Below are 20,221 nucleotides of genomic sequence, written 5' to 3' on the forward strand. Positions count from 1 at the left end.
CGATTTTGGGGATATTATAGACACGAAAGTTTTACGATATCGTTATCATTCGCACCATCGCAAAACGGTGCGATCACCTCGCCATAAAATTGGGAATACATTTTACGAGATTATTATCGCGATCGTCACTTTGTCAGAGATGCGCGTCTAAATAGAAGGTTTTGCGTAAATTTGCGCCGGTTTTATATCGAAACTCGGTTGACAGGTATAACGACGATTACGTGACTCCAAGTGAGCATTGTTTGCGTCGCGACGCTCGTAATGAATACGGTATTATTAACGTGATGTAATGGGACCGCGCGATAATGTAATCGAGGGACTCGCCTCCTCGACACGAACGCCATGCCCGTTACAACGCGCATCCTTGTAATTTAATCTGACTATCGTCACCCCGCGAAAAAGAGTCAAAGACATGTATGTAGGTAAAAATCCATCCTGTGTGTTGGTCCCACAAGAGGGGTGGCTGTTGCCACACCCCGTAACCCACATACCAAAAACGCACGTGTGACATACACGAGTATGTCATCGGCGACCGTTGACATTTGTTATTAATTAACTGTGTACAGTACTGTGTAGATGATGATTTCGCATTTAATTCTCCTCGCCCCTATCTTCACGCGTAATACAGAAAAATATTAACATTGTCGCTATATAATGTATAAAAAATATATGTTATATATAATATATTATATATATATATATTTTTCTTTTTCTTTTTTAATTTCCAATAATTCATAATTTGGATAAATATAATGCATTGCTCGTCTACTACATAATGTATTTTATATAACGTAAACACGCGTATAATAAATTTTTGCTCAATGCTAGCTTCATATTTTCTGGTTTATTAAAGTTTGTAAACATGTAATATTTATATGCTTACATATAAAGTGTGATAGACGATTACGATAAACGGTATATCTTTCGTTGAGATAAAATTTGAGTTTGTGGGTCTGATAAATATATCGCAAAGCAGATAAATATTCCATAGTAAAGTGTCCTTTTTTGCGAAAAATAATCGAGTCACGTACAACTAAGAGTATCTATTTAAATTTTCTTCCGGAATTTTGAAGTCAAGCGAGAGTAGAGATATTAATGGAATGTACAGATATCGCATGCGATATATCTCGACTAAAACATCGGTAGAAAATATGGTAACCTTTATTGTCTCGTAACATCTGACCTTTAGCCGAGCAGCCGGACGTCTCTACTTTAAATGGAACATCGCGGAAATAAGTAGGCAAGTTAAAACGCGACGAGATTATAAAACGAGCAATCGAGTTCTCGCAGACGATCGATAACATATGAGAACAGCATTTAAATCAACAGTTAATAAACAATGACAAGAAATGGTTTACCGTTGTTTGCGTATCTCTATTTGAAAAATATATCCGATAATAAATATATATAATTAAAATATAATTAAATTATTAATTAAATAATTTAATTGAATTTTAATAGTTAATGATGACGATGAATGTAATATTCTTATAAATATAATTTGTCGAACTGTTCAAACATGAACGAGATAATTAACAATGATACATCGTGATTTAAAAAGATATATGGATTAAGTCTATAGTAACGAAACGAGAAAGTATGGAAATGTATTCGCGGTTGTATTTTTCACGCGTTCTATGCAAATGCTGAGCCAACCTAAGATGCAAACAGAATTCTCTTGCCGAATGTTCCACCAGGCGTTTCTATATAGAGTGTCCAAAAAAAAAATCCGCGTTTAGTGACATTCCATTAAATTTTGGCTATTTAAATTTTTTTTTTTTAATTATATCGCAAATAAAATATATGTATTAAAAAGTTAAAAATTTTTTAAAATATATATACCGTTTTATATATTATTTAAATGGGCTTTGTAAGAATTTAATTTATTGTTATTTTTGGATCATCCTATATGTTACTTGTCGCGGGTTTTATTTTCGAAAATTTCCACGCTAAATCCGCTTAAGCCTCGAATGTTCACTATTATCTAGTGCTTCATAATAGACCATTAATTTCTTCGTTAGGCTTCTTCAGCGTTTCGCTGTTGTATCCATAACACGCTTATTGCATAGTTTTCCCAGCGGAAATCATCCATTTTCGCGAGATACGCGACACGACGCGAGTTGTGTATCTCGACCGACACATACACACACACACACATACGCAGAATGATTAAAAAGACACGACACACTTCAGTGACCTGATACAAAGCCGAACAAAGTTTTGCACAATCTTTGCAAAATTACACCAAGTATAATGATAGGATAACAGTATATAATAATGTTAATATAGAAATCAAAGAAAAAATTAATTTTAAAAATTACCCAGGATTAAATATAAAAATTTAAATCTTTACCAATTCAATAATATTATTAGAAAGATTAATTGGTTAATCAATCAGGAAAAAGTAGTTTAAAAAATATCTTTTAATTTAATTTAAAAACTGAATTGATTTTTTCCTTCTCTCTCTCTCTCTCTCTCTCTCTCTCTCTCTCTCTCTCTCTCTCTCTCTCTCTCTCTCCTTGTATTAAATTTATTTTTCTTTATTTATTGATGATTCATATAATCACAATAAAAATACAATAAGCCTCATAATAAAAACTATTAAATCTTATTTCCAAAGAGAGTATTTAGCGTAACTGACAGAGTATTCTCAATAGCAGTATAGCAACCGTTTCAGAAGAAAGAATCTTTTCCGAAATGTTAAATCTCATTCCTTTCAATGGAAGGATTTAGTGTACCGGAAGAATCCGCGATAAGCCCTATATATAGTCGATACTCTGTATATGTCGCAAACAAAATTCGTATCTTTTTAATATTTACGCAGGCGATACCGGAGACGAAAGCGGCAACGCGTGTCCGATCGAAGATCTACTTATACCACTGAAAAGGGATATAAATCCCGCAATACGCAAACGAGAGGAGCCGAGAATTAATCTTATTTGTAAAGACAAATACTTGTCCCCGCGAGAAAACGAGCAGATATGAATCACGAGACGTACAAAAACGTTGACACTTTCGAGCGCTGTGCAAAATATTGTACATGTATAATATGCTTCGAAAAAAACTTCATCCTCATCTCGCATTTGCATTTTAATAATAATAATAAAAAAGATAAAATAGAATAAAATAAAAAAAAACAAAAGAAAATATATATATATTTTAGTGTGTGTGTGTGTGTGTGTGTGTATTTATTTGGGGGGAGGGGGGAACTATAAAATCTTCCATATTTTTTTCTTTTCGTTCATTCCCAAAATTTTTTGATTGCAACTTTTGCACATATCATGTTCAATAATTTCAATTGGAGAGTGCGTAATAGTAAACACAAAAAAAAAATAATATTAAATATATCACATTGTGTAGTATTAAATTACGAAAATGTCTCATAATGAAAAAATATATCGCCGATTTCGATCGTTGGAATATAATAGCTGACCGTTACACTATCAGCTACACAATCGCTTTTAATTGTCGACGCGAAAGCAATGTTTCATTATCGTTAGTATCGATAAGCTGTTATTTATGACTTGGTCGTAAAAAAATGCAATCAAAATGGGAAGTTGAAACGAGCTGCATATTTTTAAATTAAAAATACGAAGAGATACATAGAGACGTTGTGTGACATATTAAAAAAAAAATTGCAAGATTAAATTATAAAATTTCTTCACAAATATTTATTTTTAATTTGTATTTTATTTATGATCGGAGATTAATATAGAATATATCTCATTTATGAAAAAAAGATATTTCGCCTTAATTAAAATCTTGGAATAAAATAAAATATAAAAAGAAATAAAATTTTTAACTGCTTGTTCGTCACGTTAACATCCTCGCAATGATTCGCGCAAGCGTTAGAGGAGCTTGATTAAGTTCTTTCGATCCAAGCTCGATCGGCATGTTTACACAACACGAACATAATGCCGGAGAAATTAGCATTGCCGTACGTTCGTGTTGACCGTATCATTTTCGCGGCGCATCCGCAACATTAACGTGCGAAACATATATATTTGAGCAAACAGAAAACTGTCGCGCGCATACGTTATCTCTCCCCCATCTGTCAACATCACTCTACGACCGTATCCGTCCATCTCGATATAACCACGAGGAGGACAAACGTGCGCGTCCGGAAACTAAATTCCCCGAACTGACGCCGAACTACACACGCTAATCCACGTTAAAGAATATCCCGGAAGGCAAAGTTACAACCCGAAGTGGCTTTTCCCCGCAGATTAATACATTTCGGTGTCGCGATCATTTTAATTACGAGCGAAATTTCGCATCTCTCAACAAGTTTCACGATAAAAAGAAAAAATGTTGGAAATGTGTCCATCTTTTTTTTTATTTTCTTTCAGCTTAATTAAATCACTCTAATTAAATCGTCAATTGGAAAAATGAGAAAATCACTCGCAATAATACCCTGGAAATAAAAAGATTCTTTTCTTGTCTTGTAATGTTTTGCATTACATGTTATGCAAATAATTATATAAGACCTTTTTATATACATACTCATATTAATTGTATCATTCAAAAATATTATATTTTTTACGATATTATATTCAAATGAGATATTTGTTTTTACTTCAGATTAAAGATTCAGTTAGAGATTGCAAGACAGAAAATTAAATAAATAGAATCAAATTCAAAACTTAATTAATTTACCTTTTTTCAATCTTTCTCTCGAATTTATAATATAATTTATCATTCTGTAAACAAAAAAGGATTAAGTTTTAATGATGTGGCACTCAAGTAATAGCTCTAACGAGTGTCGGGAAAATTCAAACAACGTCGACTGTCTCCATCTGCTATTCTGAGAACGAACAAAGTTTTGTTTTTCGTCGCCTACGCGGTGTCTTGAACAAATACGTCGAGATGTTACGAATGAAAATGGTAGAAATGTTACGTTACATAAATAATTAGTCGAAAAATAATATAAAGATGTCTCTCTCTTTCTTTCTCACAACGTTACCAAAATATATTTTAAATATAAAAAAATATTGTTTAATTTTTTTTTTTTTTTTTGCAAAATATAAGCGATTGTTCAGAAGTCTTCGTATATATTGAAAAATATAATGTATAAATATTTTTAAAAATTTGATTTGGATTATAAAATAATATTTTTCTAATTTAGATTAATTCTTATAGCAACAACACCGTACATTATATATTTCAAACATTGTTCAGTTTTGATAACGTGTAATCTGCATCGGTGAATTATTTTAGGAAGCTCGATAAGAGGTACGATATATGGAATAGAGAAAGAGAGAGGCGCAGAACATATGATTTAATAACCACATCAAGTGCACTTACCATAAATATCGTTAGGTGCGCGAGTCAAAATTGAAACATTTATATTTCCATTCGCTCTTTAAATAAATACACAATATGAGTCGTATATAAATATATTGCATAAATTCGAGACAGAGAGACGGGCAACTTAATCGAATTTCAGACATAAGCGTAATTTAATTACAAGTAGAACGTTAACTCTTGATTATTCGGGAAATAATGAACAAAATTAAAATTTGTCTCCATTTAAACTGACCGTTCCTTTTATCATTTATCATTAGATGAACATTAAATTTGTAAATTAATATTAGATATTGACCAATAAATTGGATATATTATTATTAATATTTTTCATATATATTTAATTTGTATTGTTCATCGATTTCCTTTTTTTTTTTCAAATATATTAATTTTTTATTTTCTTATATTTATTTAAAATTACGCGATTGCCCGAGGATACTACGTGAATTCGTGAATGTCAAAAAAAACTTACTGCGATCAAGCGGATTAATATATCACACAGACATAGAACGCCCGTTTATCTGATCCGCGACAGTCTCGGCGACTGTGACACGTCACATTTTTCAAAATTTGAAAAGTGTCATGGCGAGGCAACGTTCGCGCTCGACCGTTACGCGAATATCTCAATATCTCAAGTAATGGCGTCGACCCTTTCTTCCTCTCCCCCACCCCCCATCACTTTCCTTCCTTAATCTAATGAATAAGTCTTCGAATCCGCGGTTTTCGACATTTCCTTCGATATTCGCGGGTACCCGTCGACACTCCGGCATTCCTCGAAATGCTCGTCGGTCGAGCAAAAGCCGCGACATATCGGAATAGAACGACGAAACGATATCTCAAGCGAGGAGCATTACCTTTCTCTCTCTCTCTCTCACTCTCTCTCCTTCCCTCCAAATCCGAATCGCCGTCTCCGATGAATCCATGATCCTTGGACACTTCCTTGGACACTCGCGAATATTCGCGACACTCCGGATATGTCCTCGAAATGCTGGAGGACTCGCGAAGCTCGTCGATCGAGCGAACAGCGTCGAAATACGCGGAAAAGTCACGGCGTATATCGGAACATGGCGACGCGACGACAAAGATCGCAAGATCGAGCGGATCTCGAAGATCGCGCGACGTCGTTGATAGCGATCCTGCGGACAAGTCCACTGTCTCGAGAATACGGTTCTCGATCTCTAAACTCGATCCACTCCCGACTTACGCTCGTACGCGATATTTATTTGCCCGAAATCGACGAAAACGACGAGGAGCAACCGCGGACCCCGACTCGTCTCCGCGAACACTGGACACGAACTGGCCGACGGTTAAAGAAATTGTGACGTCACGCCGATTCGCCTAATTTCACGCTGCTACATACGCGGCGGGAAATCTACGCGTAAATACATTTTCGCTGACGCTTAAAGATTACTTAGCGATGTTACGTTTTATTATTGTGCTGAAAGAAGATTAATTACAGCAAGATTATAAATCAATCATATATTTATGAGCCACTCGCGATATTATTTCTCGAGAAATCACGCAAAATATTACTCACGGTGCAAGATATTACTACGCGACATAGGCTCGCGTTCGACTTGACGTTAGGTATATTTGATTGACCAGTCAGGATAAATAGAGCAAGAATTGCTTCGTCTTAATTAATCGATCACATTTATAGCGTTTGCAGTGGCAAGTTAAACGCAGTCGTAGAAACTTTAACTAGGTATGCAAAATTTGATCATATAATGTATTTAACTTGTCATTTCTACGCGCAGGAAGAGATTCTTTAATATCGTAACATTTATTGATAAATATTGATAATGAGAATATTATGTGTGTTTGAATTGGAATTAATAATTGCTCGATATTTGCGAATTATGACACGGAAAAAATTAATGAATAAATATATATGCATTAAATTAAAATAACGTAGATATGCGTGTATGATAATATAATATATGATCAAGTTTGAACACGTACACATATATACACACATACATATTAAAGAGAAAATTCGGCAAATTCAGAAATATGTGCGTTTTCGGCGAGACGTAAAGTGTTTTGGCGAGAAAACGAGAGAAACTCTATTCTCTTTCACCCAGAAGCAATCAATTTGAAAACAATATTTGGTTTTCAACGATACGCACGTGGCTGGGTGCGCATCCGGCGATCTCCAATTTCCAAGAACCACACAAAGAGAATATCGCGCTATAATAACACACTCTCCGCTATGATTGTTTCACAGTTTCAAATGTCAAAATGACATCGCGTTTTATCGTATGCAATGCAGGTTAATACGCTTTTATATATTCTTTTTGTGTCTCAATATTCTTTCTCTTTGTTCATATTTTTCTACGTATGAATAAAATATATTTTTATATCGTTGGCATGTGTATTAGTACAGTTAATACTGTATGTCGCACATATAATATGTGGCAAATTATTGCGCTGCTTTTTGCTAATTGTTATCTTTTGTTTTAATCTTGCATTTCATTATATTAATTTATTTTATTCTTCTAATTATTTGTTTTCTAATTTGCAAGCAATTCTAGATATATAGAATCTGTAATTATATCGAAACAAATTATATCGATTAAAATTTATTAAGCAGATGTTTATAATCGTATATATTTAATTGACATTTATAATTTTTTTAAAAGAAATTACGACTCGTTAAAAATTTTGTTTTTATAGGCGATATATTGTACATATATTTTAGCTTGCCTAAGTATATATTATTCATTCCTATATCATATGATTTTAACTGAAATCTTTTCCATTATTGTATAGATATAAAAGCAAATTAATTATGATTAGAAATTAATAAAAAATCAATTATGATTACGAAATTCTATTTCCTTTTCTATAAAAGAAAATTTAAACTCAATTAAAATTAATTTTATACAAAATCAGCATTTTTATCTTTCATAGAAAAAATATGTATATCTCATTCAAGTTTATTTTATTTTGTTTTTAACTTGTGTGTCCATAATAAAAAAAAAAAACTATAATAAAAATTAAAATCAAAATATATATATATATATATATATATATATATATATATATATATGTACATATATCTCAAAAGACGGTTGAATAAAATAATAATAAATAATTCTAAGTAACACTAATTATCCAAAAATATGATTAAATATAAAAGACTTATAAATTATTAGCAAAAGTTTTTATACGCAAGCATTTATTCAGACTTTGTATATATTTCAAAATTAACATAATCAATGACATATAAACATTAATTAACTGTCGTTCAATAAGCTCGTCGGGAGGTGGCAAAATTAAGGAAGCAGTTGCGTGTTAGTCGTGGGACGATCGCGATATGAAAACCGGGCCATGTTTACCGAGACTTTGATTAAGCCCTCGGCATCTTATTGCCGGTAAAAGCACGCCGGTGTGCGGTCGGACTGCTGGGTAAACTTTGTTGCCTGGCTGCGAGACTAAGAATGGAACATAAAAGTCAAATTAAAAGCAATTATATCCCGACCGTTAGATAGAGGGATGGGCAAGAAAAAAAAATCGATGATTACCCGAACTATCTAGATATTGCTCGTCACAAAAATTAACGCGATGTCCCGCAATCCGATCGATCCGATTTGAATTAACGCATTCCGCGAGAACAATTGCCGTTGTTCATAATTTATTCGGTTAATTTATTTGAGCTGGTACGGGAAAGGAACGTCGCGCGAATTAGTTCCACTACCGGGCGTGCAGAAATTACGTCCGTCGCGTCGGTTTGCGTATTTAATGAAGACCGAGACTCGGTTGGCATACAAGTTTAATCACAAGTTCCTAAAGCTAGCGTAATCATTTTTTATGACTATTATAAAATAGAGCGATCTAGATATCTAGATATCTAGGAATCCTGCTGTCTTAAATAATTAAATTTATTGTTTCTTCTAAATTTTTACTAATTTTTCTGCGTCTTCATCCAAAGTGACGTCCAATGCGAAATAATTATTCTCGCGTTGACTAGAATCGAATCACCAAGTTAATATTTATCTCGGTCTATCTCTAATTATTTTGTTTTATATCGTCGATTCTCGTTTTCATTTTATGATATTGAAAATATTTTGAGCGCCAACATTTAGAGGAGAATTTTATTTTCCTCATTGCCAAAAAAATATAAAAGACAACAATATATTACGAAATATATATTTTTTTTAATCTAGCTAAAATTGCACCGTATACCATTTTATCTTGTTGGCTAAAAATAAATGCCACGAGAAATGAGGAGTCTCTCTGCAAAGGGCGACATGATGAACGAGATTACAACATGAGTGAGATGAAAAGGAAAAAATTTTTCTCTAATAAGTAACCAACTTGGCGCGAGTACGAAATTGCGCGACGTATCGAGAGAGAAAAAAAATTGTACACGTTCATGCTCTGCTAGAAGAGTGCTTCTCGAAGTTCTTATTTATTTCCGCGTGTAATGATTTTATTATATTATATTTAGCAGTGTGTATACGGAAATTTGGTTCTTGGAAAGGTTTGTTACCGCGAAATATGCAACCGAGCGCGTTGTCGCATTGTTATATACCAGCACGATTATCCGTGTACCGTAAAACTTAATGCATATCACGTACGATAAGCGAATTACTTAAGCTCGGCATTACGCTCGTAATATTATTTATTGTTGGATGAGAAGCTCGATTACCAGAGCAATGTAAATTAATTAATAATATCATTCGAGACCTGACTGTACCCGCGAGAATATCGTAAATCAATAATTGAGATGGTCAATCAATGAATAATTAATGATAAAACATAGTTTAAAATATGTTTTTATAGATATTTTTTTAAATTAAATGATAATATTTTATATATTGCACATATAAAACGGATTTATTAAGTTTGAAATTTAGAATAGAGTATGAAATATGCTTCTGTGATTATAGTTATTTCTCAATTATTTAAAGAATATTTTATACAGTGTGTAATGTATTGTTGTAGAAAATTGACATTAATTAATGATAATTGAAGTTCAATTGCCAAAATTTTAAAGCAATTACATCCGCAAAGTTTTATTAGAAATTATCGGTTATTGATTTGAAATGTAATTAAGCAGAGGAATGTGGCGCGGAATTTATAGACCATTCATATATAACTTTTCGACTAAGCCAATATTACCTTTCGCAATAAATATCACGAATATATAATATTAGTTAGAAATCAATACAAATTATTAGTTAGAATCATAAAGTGATTCGTTGCAAGTTTCAAGGGATCTCTCTGTTTTTATTAATATTATTGAAAAATTTAGCATGCAAAAGAGTTTTCAGAGATCTGAAAAATCTCTATATATGCAGATTATAGATTACAACATTTTTTTCAACACCCTTCTCTTCAATATAAATTCACCTTCACGATCAAATGGAGAAATAACCATAATGCAATAACCAATCGCGAGAATGTTTACGGCTTTATTTTTTACCACATATGTTACGAACGCGTTAACACGCCATACCGGGTATTAACGCGTCCATGCTAACGAGGTCGTAAGTTCGTCTTCTAAAAGGTGCGGATGCTCAACTAACGTGGAGTTTTCCGTACAACCGTATCGAGTGTCCTAAATATAGTTAGGCTATTTCGAAGTTCGGGACGGAGAGGTCGAGACCATTGGGATAAAAGCGGGAAAATGAGGGAAACGAGGGGGAGGAAAAAAGGCGGGATAACAGGCGGCCCTCGTTATTTCTTGATGTCGCATACACGCAGGTGTCTCCGTTTGGATATCTATAGTATTCATATTCGTCTATAGTGTATTCACATCAGTCACGTGCATCGCGTCAGGACATGTACTTATCAAGTGTCACGATAATAGTAGTCCACTTTTTTTCTTCAGACTTGTTGACACACGTGTGCACGTTAATGTCGGATCGATATGTTGACTTCAACAGATCGTCAGTATTAAATATCAAGATATTTTCTGTATGTATCATTTTTGTGATATTTCTCTCGTTTCATGACAAATATGATAATAAAGATAAAATAAGATTACGTAAAAATATTTAACATAAAATTCTTCGATATAATATGCAAAATCCGTAATATATATGAAACTCTCTCTGTCTCTCTTTATAATATATAACTTATATATTTATTTTTAAAAAAGAATATTTTTCTTATCTAGTTACAACGGTTAATTTTACAGAATTCAAGATATTATTGATAACGGAAAAAAGAAGGTTATTTAATAATTCTGTAGTGCATGAGAATGCTAATCAGCATGACTGCGACAACACGAGGATTCAAGAGGCGATGCGTTGTTCGGGATACAACAGACAAAAAGGGTCCCTCGAGATCGAAAAGCGAGGGCCACGCGGCCCGTTGTATGGCTGCTCATATCGTGTTCACGGTCTCTGTTTTCGGGAATTGTAACTCGATGTGCAAATACGGGGTTTCCACGTGTAACGATCCCGCGTATACGTGCGTACGTGCGTATCGCCCGCATGAAGTACACGTTACATCGATCGACTGGGACAGATTCTGGCGTTCGTTTCTCTATATGCCTCGTACATTATATGCAAGGTTTAAGCCGGCTACACCGATTCCATATCTAACTTCGAAATGCCGTGATTACTTGTAGCTATCGAACTTCGCGAAGTCGGCTTGTACAGTCATTAGCTGGAGATTAACAGATAACGTGCCGCTGAAATTCGCGTACAGGAACTTAATACTGTTTAACCTGTCAATTCTAAGTTTGATTATAGCATCAATTAATATCTCAACCTTGATTAATATTCTTTAACTAATTTATTTTTCAATTTATTTGTCTGAGTATTTATCTCTGAAAAGTATTTATTTAGATAAAATATTTAATTAAATATATAAAGAGATTTATTTTTTATTATATTAATATTATTATAATTAATAAAAAAAAATTATTCTTATTATAATATTAATATATAAATCATAAGATCGTTAAAAAAATCGTAAAAAAATGCAAGTTAATTTTTTTCTCAGAGCAAAATTAGCAAGAATCCCTTTATTTATGAAGCCTATAATACATCGTCTTTAAATATTTGTATTTGTCATTAAAATTAAGACGATGATAATGCATCTTTATAGGTGCTCTTGTTTCATTGTTGTGGTATTTATTGTGGCATCTTTATAGCGACACCTGATAAGAGCAGTAAGACAGTAAAGAAGACGAAGTACGCAAACGTTAAGATGTCTCTCACGGGATGTACACAATAGAGCGAGGTGCTTGAGTGAGGTACAAGAGAAGATAGTATTTGTATCCCGCTGTGTTCCATATGAAAGCAAAAAGATTTATTTCTCAGGAGCATTATCTATTAGATAAAATTTTGTGTAAAATAATATATTAATATTAAATCTAAATTATAATCATACACATTATATTCTAGTTTTATATTGTATAATAAATATTATAAAAATGTCAAGCCCCTAATTGCTCTTCACAATTTCAATATATTAAGATAAATAAAAAAAAAATTTTTCTTTTCAAGTTTCTTTTCTTTCTTTTTTTTTTTTCAAATAGATAATTTATTTTTAAACTCTGGTATATTTCTCTTAATTTCTAAAAATGTAAGTTTTATATATATATATAACTTACATTTTTATCATAATGTTATAGCACATATACACACAAATTTCAAATTTTCATACATATATTAATAATATAAATCTATAAAATAATTTTTTTTAAAATAATTATATCAAACTACTAAAAGAAGCGACGAAATCTGTTGTTATATCAATAAGAATAAATGGTTGTGCTGTAAACGTCAATAATATGCATTTCATAAGTCTATCAAAAGTCAGTATAAAAACAAATTGACGTTTAACATATATCTCTTCGATGCTATGACGATAAAATGTCGTAGTGAAGAAAATCCTATAAGCAGTATAAGCCGAGCTCATCCGTTGCTTTCGACGCTCGGTGTCGAAAGCCTTAAACGCTCCCGTCTCGTGAGTCATATCGACAGCCCAGCACTTAAGAATATGACCGCCGCTCTTCTTTTCTAAGCGAAAACTCTTTTAAGAGCAAGAAGTCTTCCACGGATATGGTCAGTTTTTCTTATGCTATGATGACATATCATCGTAGACGTTTAAAGCCAGTACAGTTTAAGGCACAAGTATCATCAGACGTTATTAACGCGTAAAGTTTCATAATATAACTTTGATATCGCAAAAGTTTGACGATATATTTGCTCTCGAATTTCGATATAATAATTCTTGAAGCGAAAAACTGGGTACTCTATCTCATTGTTATATGTATAAAAAATATATTAAATAGGAAAGTATTTAAAATATATATATGGTATATATATATATATATATATATATATATATATATATATATATTTAAAAAACTTGTTAATTTTTGAAAAATGGCTAATATAATATAAATCATAATTGCATTATGTATTTCTATCTTTGAAATATTACATTTTTTGCAAGTATTTAAATTTTCAATTGCTTCAATTTAAAGGCTATAAATATTATAGATATGTCGCTGTCTCTCTCTTATTTAAGCTTCTTACTCTACCATCTGTACAGTAGAATGAAATTGCGACCATTCCAGCAGGATAGCTTGCGTAGCAATATACGTAATTCATTTCTAATCCCCGACGAAAGTCAGGTGGATCCCCGTTTTCCGGAACGAGGACGAGCGTGAGGCGAGAGACAGACGGCGCCATGGACACGTCGGATAAAATGGGTTAATAAACGACCCGTGGCATCGTTTGTGTCAGGACAGGCTCGAAAATGCGGAATAAACAATTCCAGGCATTTTCGTGGAGAATCCCCAAGATTAACGTTCCGACGCCGCACTAATAAAGCAGGGTTACAGAAGGTCGTTAGACAGCCGGCGGAAATACCGCGCACCTAGTTCACCTACTAGAAACGAGGGCTCTTTTATTTTCATTACTACCTCGAAAAATTACGCCGCCGTCAATGCTATTTTTACGACCCCTCGAAACTATCCCTTTACTTAAAAGGCGGAGGCCATCAAAAATGTTCCAACTAAATTTAAACATTCCCGAATATTACATTATTACAAATAACTAATAATATATTGTAGTACTAAAGATTATAGAAATTAAAGGGAAATCGTAGTTATATATAATGCTGTTTGCTGTACGACGTTAAAATAAAATGACATTCGTGATAAAAGCCCCTTTTTTAAGCATTACTAGAATAACACAGACGCGCGCTGCGCGCTCGCTTTTATTTATGGACATTTTCCGATTTCTTTAACTTTTCTTCCCTAACTTTAAATTTTTCTTTCACAAATTGTCAAACTGTCAAAATTCTCATGATTTAACAGTCGCATATAACACGAATGAAAGAGGTGAAACAATACACTTCGTGTATAAACGAGTGTAAAGGCATAACATGCCTTTTTTAGATGGGGATCCGTGTGAATAGATCTTAACAACCGCATTGAAATGCAAATTATCGTCCTTAGCTCGTTCAATATTACCAGAAAATGTTAAATCGATCGATTGGACAGGGAGAAATGTGGCCTTCGAAGTTCATTAAATTCCGTTCCACTATTACAGGTGAGACCTGTTACGAAATGGCCAACGCGATTAAGGCTAAATGCGATGTACCAAATGTGACATTATGCTTGTGCGATAATGTCTAGCTATTAATAACCATTCATCGAAGCAGCTTATTTCGTACAACTGATTTCTCAAGATCCGAAGCTGATTTACGATTCGTATAAGCGCAAATCGAATCCATCCATCGCGAAAATGACCGTACGCAAAATTCCAGCAGTATTCTCGGCAGGAACCGTTTTATTCAAACTATGTATATGTAAAACCCGCATTTTTAACGGGCTTGTGAATGACAACAGATAAAATCAATATATACATTTATCAATATAATAAGTCTGATATTTGTTTTATTTTAATGAAATGAAAAATTTATGTTGCCTTTTTTATTATTATATGTATTTCGTAACTTATATATTATTATCTGTTATTTTTTATTCATTTATATCTTTATATATGCACACACACACACACACACACACACACACACACAAGTAACAATATTAATTTTTTAACTTTATTATATTAATTTTATTAACTTTTATTATTTGAATATTAATTTTATTTATTAAAAATTTATTATTTTATTATGATGTAAGTATACTCGAATACATAAATACATTGTCCAAGTGTTCCAATCAAGAAGCCTGATATTCGGCGCCATGAGTTTAATTATACGAGAAGACACAGAGGGAAGGAGACGTCTGCGAGACGTATGCCTTGGCGGCATTATCTGTTTCTGAATATGCAAACGCTACTTTGTGCGCCGCTTAACACGTGAAGAACTCCCCTACAGTTGATCGCATTTCGGATACCGTACCTGCACTGGGTGTATCTAAATGCATGTGCAACGTTAGAACGTATTTTACGGTACAGCGAAATTTATTGGGCGATAAAGTACTACAGTACAGTATATAAAACGCAAAGGTATCTTGAAATTAAAACTTGAAGAATTTTTATTTACAATATTTTTCTTGTTTAAAAAGCTTTCCTTTGAATTTTATTATTTTTTATATTATCATAAATTTTATTATTTTAGACTTTAGAAATTTATTATGGTTTCACTGATCGTGACAGATATACAATATAATATATTTAACAATATTTGTTTAATTAGCGAGATTTTTAAAAATTCACTTATAATTATTACATATAATAAATTCACACACATATGTAAAATTGCGTAGAGTTCTTACATTATTGATTTCATTAAAATCTTTATCTATATCTTGGAAGGCGACCAGCCAATTTCATTCTGCAGCCCGAGAGCATAACGAAGGAAATGTTCTACATGGGAATATAGAACATTTGTTCTTTTATCCTCGAGTCGCAGAATTAATTGTCCTCATTCAATATATGGGGATAGGAAATTATTATTCAAATTAAGGACCAACACTGAATATATCTTATGGGCGACGTAGTAGAAAGAGAAGAGAACATTCAAACATATGCTAATATAAACACATTGCTTACATGATAAATTTACATGTGAAGACACATTAAACATGAGCACGTGTAAAGAAATCGACTACTGTTTAGGAAGAACTTTTCGAACATAATTATTATTTTGCTTGCTCTTTGAGATATTCAATATTAAATATTTTGAAAATAAAACTGCAATGTATACTTAAAGTTTTAAAAAATTTATACATTCTAAAAAATATTATAGATTAAAATGAAATTTCTAGAGAAAGTTCTCTAAAGAAAATTGAATACAGAATTTTAAAAAATTTAAAATTTCAATTTATCTACTTGAATTTAAAATTATAAAATTTTGTTATTTAATTATTTTGCAATAGCTTACTTTATGAGAAACTTTTTGTTCTTAGTGAATTCCGGCTTGAAAGTTATTTTGACTCAACGTTTTAATCGCAAAAAAATTTCCTCAGAATATCAAAAGATTTATCATGAAAAATATGTTATCGTCTATTGTCGGTATGCATTGGAAAGCTACTGTTCGAAGGCAGTACATGTTGAGGAACTTGCGTGGGAGGAAGGGTGAATTGTAAAAGTGCTCGTAATCGTTTCGTCTGTATCAGGCCGCACACGCGATCCGTGGATTAAAATTAACAACCGCTCGGCATATATTGATTGCACGCTCACCTTGACACCGAGCGGGAGGTTTGTTCCTCTGCCGATGACGTTAGCCGCACGCGAAGGTTCCGAGGGAGAAAACTTCGATAACACCCTCCCTTTCTCGGCATTGAATCTCCTTTGTAAATACTGAAATTAAATGCCATCTTCCATCGAAGAATCGGATCGTTGTCTTAGCATTTAACGCGACTTTAAAGCGAGCACTTTGCAAAAATTAAATCGAAAGTCGAATCTGACCGTGAATTATTTAGCTTCGGATTGCGATAGTTTTTTAATAATGCTTCAATTAATCTCAATTTGAGAGGAAAAAAACTAAATATGTTTAACATTATATTATAGCAAAAAATATGATTAAAAAATATGATAGAATTCTTCTTACATATAAATGTATTCAAGAAAATCTATCTTTAATATAATTTTTTAAAGATAGATTTACATATAATTATAGAAAATTATGTAACAGGAAATAACTCTCATTACCTATAAAAAGGGCAATTTATATATACATTTGATAAATTAATCAAAATTAATGATAGAACTTTTGCAAAACATTGTAAATCAAGAATATTAAATAATGTTACAAAAAATAATACTTGTTTTATTATGTAACATATTTTATATATTTTTTACATTCTCGCTTTATATTATAAAATCCTGTTAGTACAAAAAATGTAAAAGCTTATTTCTAAAATCGCTTGAGTTTAGTCAACAATTGTACTTAAGGAGAGTAATATCATTCTGAGAGAACGACAGAATATTTCAGACCGTTCCTAACACGATCAAATCGATATAGACTCTATCGAGTATATGGACTATCGACGAATGTCTATTCCACTCGAAATTGGAAATGTTCATTGAATAAGAAAAGGATTGTTTAACTATAAGAAACGTAAATAAAACTGGAACAATTTCTGTAATTTCTCGTCTGAACACCGATCAAATACATTCTGCCATGATTATTTCCGTTATTCCGATATTATATGTCTGTTTTTAATACTGTATGATATATATATATATATAAACATTATTATAAATAAATATTTTTAATTTGGTTAAGTAAGAATATAACTATATTATTTCTTTTACTTTTCTTATATCTATTTTTTCTAGATACTATAGATTCGGTTTTAATCTTTCACTAGAATAAAACGCATCAATTCTTACATCCATATTTCTCTAAAATTTACACCCTCTAATTGTAAGATTGAACTTTTGGATCGCTTCCGATCAACAAACAAATAGCTTCCATCATATTTTCCTATATCTCAGATCCGAAATTGTGCATAAAAAGAATTTTCCTTGTCTTGCGTCTCTTATCGTTATATATAATTTATAGCGTATGACAGAAAGAGTATAAGAGGAAGAGTCCCATGATATAATTTATTCGTCGGACGTGGCGATCTCGAGAACGCGTTCGAAGTAAGCTCAAACGTGGAAGCCGTCAAACGGTCGTCTTCGACGTATACATCGTATGCCTCGTGCCAGACGGCTTTAGATCGTCTCGTGGTATATTTTATTCAACGGAACACATTTTTGCGGCTGAACACGTTCTAGTCTTTCGAAAATGTAGTACTTGCAGGCGCATACTGGAGTTCTTGTGCCAGGAAACCTTACAGAAAGAATCCTTGCGATATCACGAATAAACGAAGATATGCGATCGGTCGTCCTCTTTCCTCCGGGAAATTGGTTTCGTAATATTTCAGTTGAAAAAACGAGAGAAGGGAATATGCAAAAAACTGTTGTTTCAATATTCCCCTTTCGGCAAAAATGCAATTTTTCTTGCAGTTATGAAATATGCATCAGGGAGATAGACTTTTCTGTGCGATATAATTTATCTCTGCATATAAAACAACAAAATTGGAATCAGATTCTGATAGACGGTGGCTTCCGTTTATTTAAACATTAAGCAAGATTTCGTAGCACTATCGAATTTCCATTTAGCCACGGATTTTAGTCTCAAGTTTTTTTCCACTTGTTTCATGCAACATTAAGTAAACTTGGCAGCAAAATTCATAATGTTATAATGAAGTTATTTGTAAAAGAAAATATCTTATCCGTGCAATATACATATAATTTGTATAATAATTCGTGCTTCTCGTGACAAAGAAAAATATTGCGGCCATCGAAAAGCAAAGACAGAAAAAATATTTAATGAAACTAGTAGTCAATTAATATTGGAAAAGAAGTCATCATTTCTATTTTTTATTTTTCTGCTATCCCACAATCTTGTTGTTCCCGTACTATACCTGTAACTTTTAATGCGATAATGAGATAAATAGCGGCGAGTTGTGTACGTGACATTCTCTCGTACCTTTTGTACCAAGTAACTACAGACACATGCTCGCGAAATCTTCAACAAAATCGATGAAACTAGAATTATTATATCGCTATATACGTGCCATTATTACCACTCCCAATTTCTCGAAATTCAGCCATGCCCTCCCACGTTTCCGACAAGCCATTGAATTCGTTTCGCAGAGAATTTATGAGCACAGAGCCATTGTTCTTGAGCTTGACAACTCTCGAGAAACGACATCCGATTGTCAGCCTAAGGCGCAATCCGAAAATGCCCGGAAAAATAGCAGAAGAAGAGACTAGCGATAAGAGAAACGATAAATGTATTCTTCTTTTTGTATTTCAGGACTCTATTTCCCGCAATCGAATCTCACTCTAAGGTTTCCGTACTTGGTTCGACACGGCACAAGGGTTGTACCGGAGGTTAAATTAATCAGCCTTAGGACCCTTCGGAATGACTCCACTGTATCGCAAGATGTGAAATATCAGATCATCAGGCTGCAGGAGAAGTTTGCAATTTATCAGAAAAACACGAGCAAGATTCTATTGCAGAATCTTCCGCAACATGGTAGGTGCATTTCTACCTTTCCCTTTTCATTATCTAAAACAATTTTATTTAAATATTGCGAGATATATATTTGAGTTTAATTAAAATTGTAACTTTTTAATGAATAAGGAACCCTTGGTACTATCATCGTCAAAGCGAGCGAGAAGGGTAGCAGCGAAGCGCTACTCGAAATAAAAGTACAACCGGTACCAGTAATGGGAGAAACTATCAATTGTACGGACTACATGCAGGTAATTTATCGTTATAAATTTTTATTTTCTTTTGAATATTCGAGTGCACTTAACCCATTAACTGTCGCAATCATTATTTAGAATTCATGTAGCGCGCATAAATAATTAAAGCCGATCTACATAATGAAAATATTGAATAATAATTTATTTCGCTATAATCCATAAATATAAATATAAATTATAAATAACCATGGAAATTTATTGAATTA

General features: G+C 32.7%; 1 protein-coding gene across 1 annotated transcript in view; it reads left to right on the plus strand.

The window, feature by feature from the left end:
* Positions 1-20,221, plus strand: part of Ret (Ret oncogene) — a 52,847-nt gene that overhangs the window by 10,275 nt on the left and 22,351 nt on the right. The window contains exons 3-4 of the mRNA XM_070315557.1: positions 19,561-19,782; positions 19,891-20,012. Of these exons, the coding sequence (XP_070171658.1) occupies positions 19,561-19,782; positions 19,891-20,012 (344 nt within the window). The remainder of the gene's footprint in view (positions 1-19,560; positions 19,783-19,890; positions 20,013-20,221) is intronic.

The sequence above is a fragment of the Polyergus mexicanus genome, unplaced genomic scaffold (assembly GCF_030449975.1).
Source record: "Polyergus mexicanus isolate NDT 795.1 unplaced genomic scaffold, iyPolMexi1.0 SCAF_2, whole genome shotgun sequence".
NCBI classification, from domain to species: Eukaryota; Metazoa; Arthropoda; class Insecta; order Hymenoptera; family Formicidae; genus Polyergus; species Polyergus mexicanus.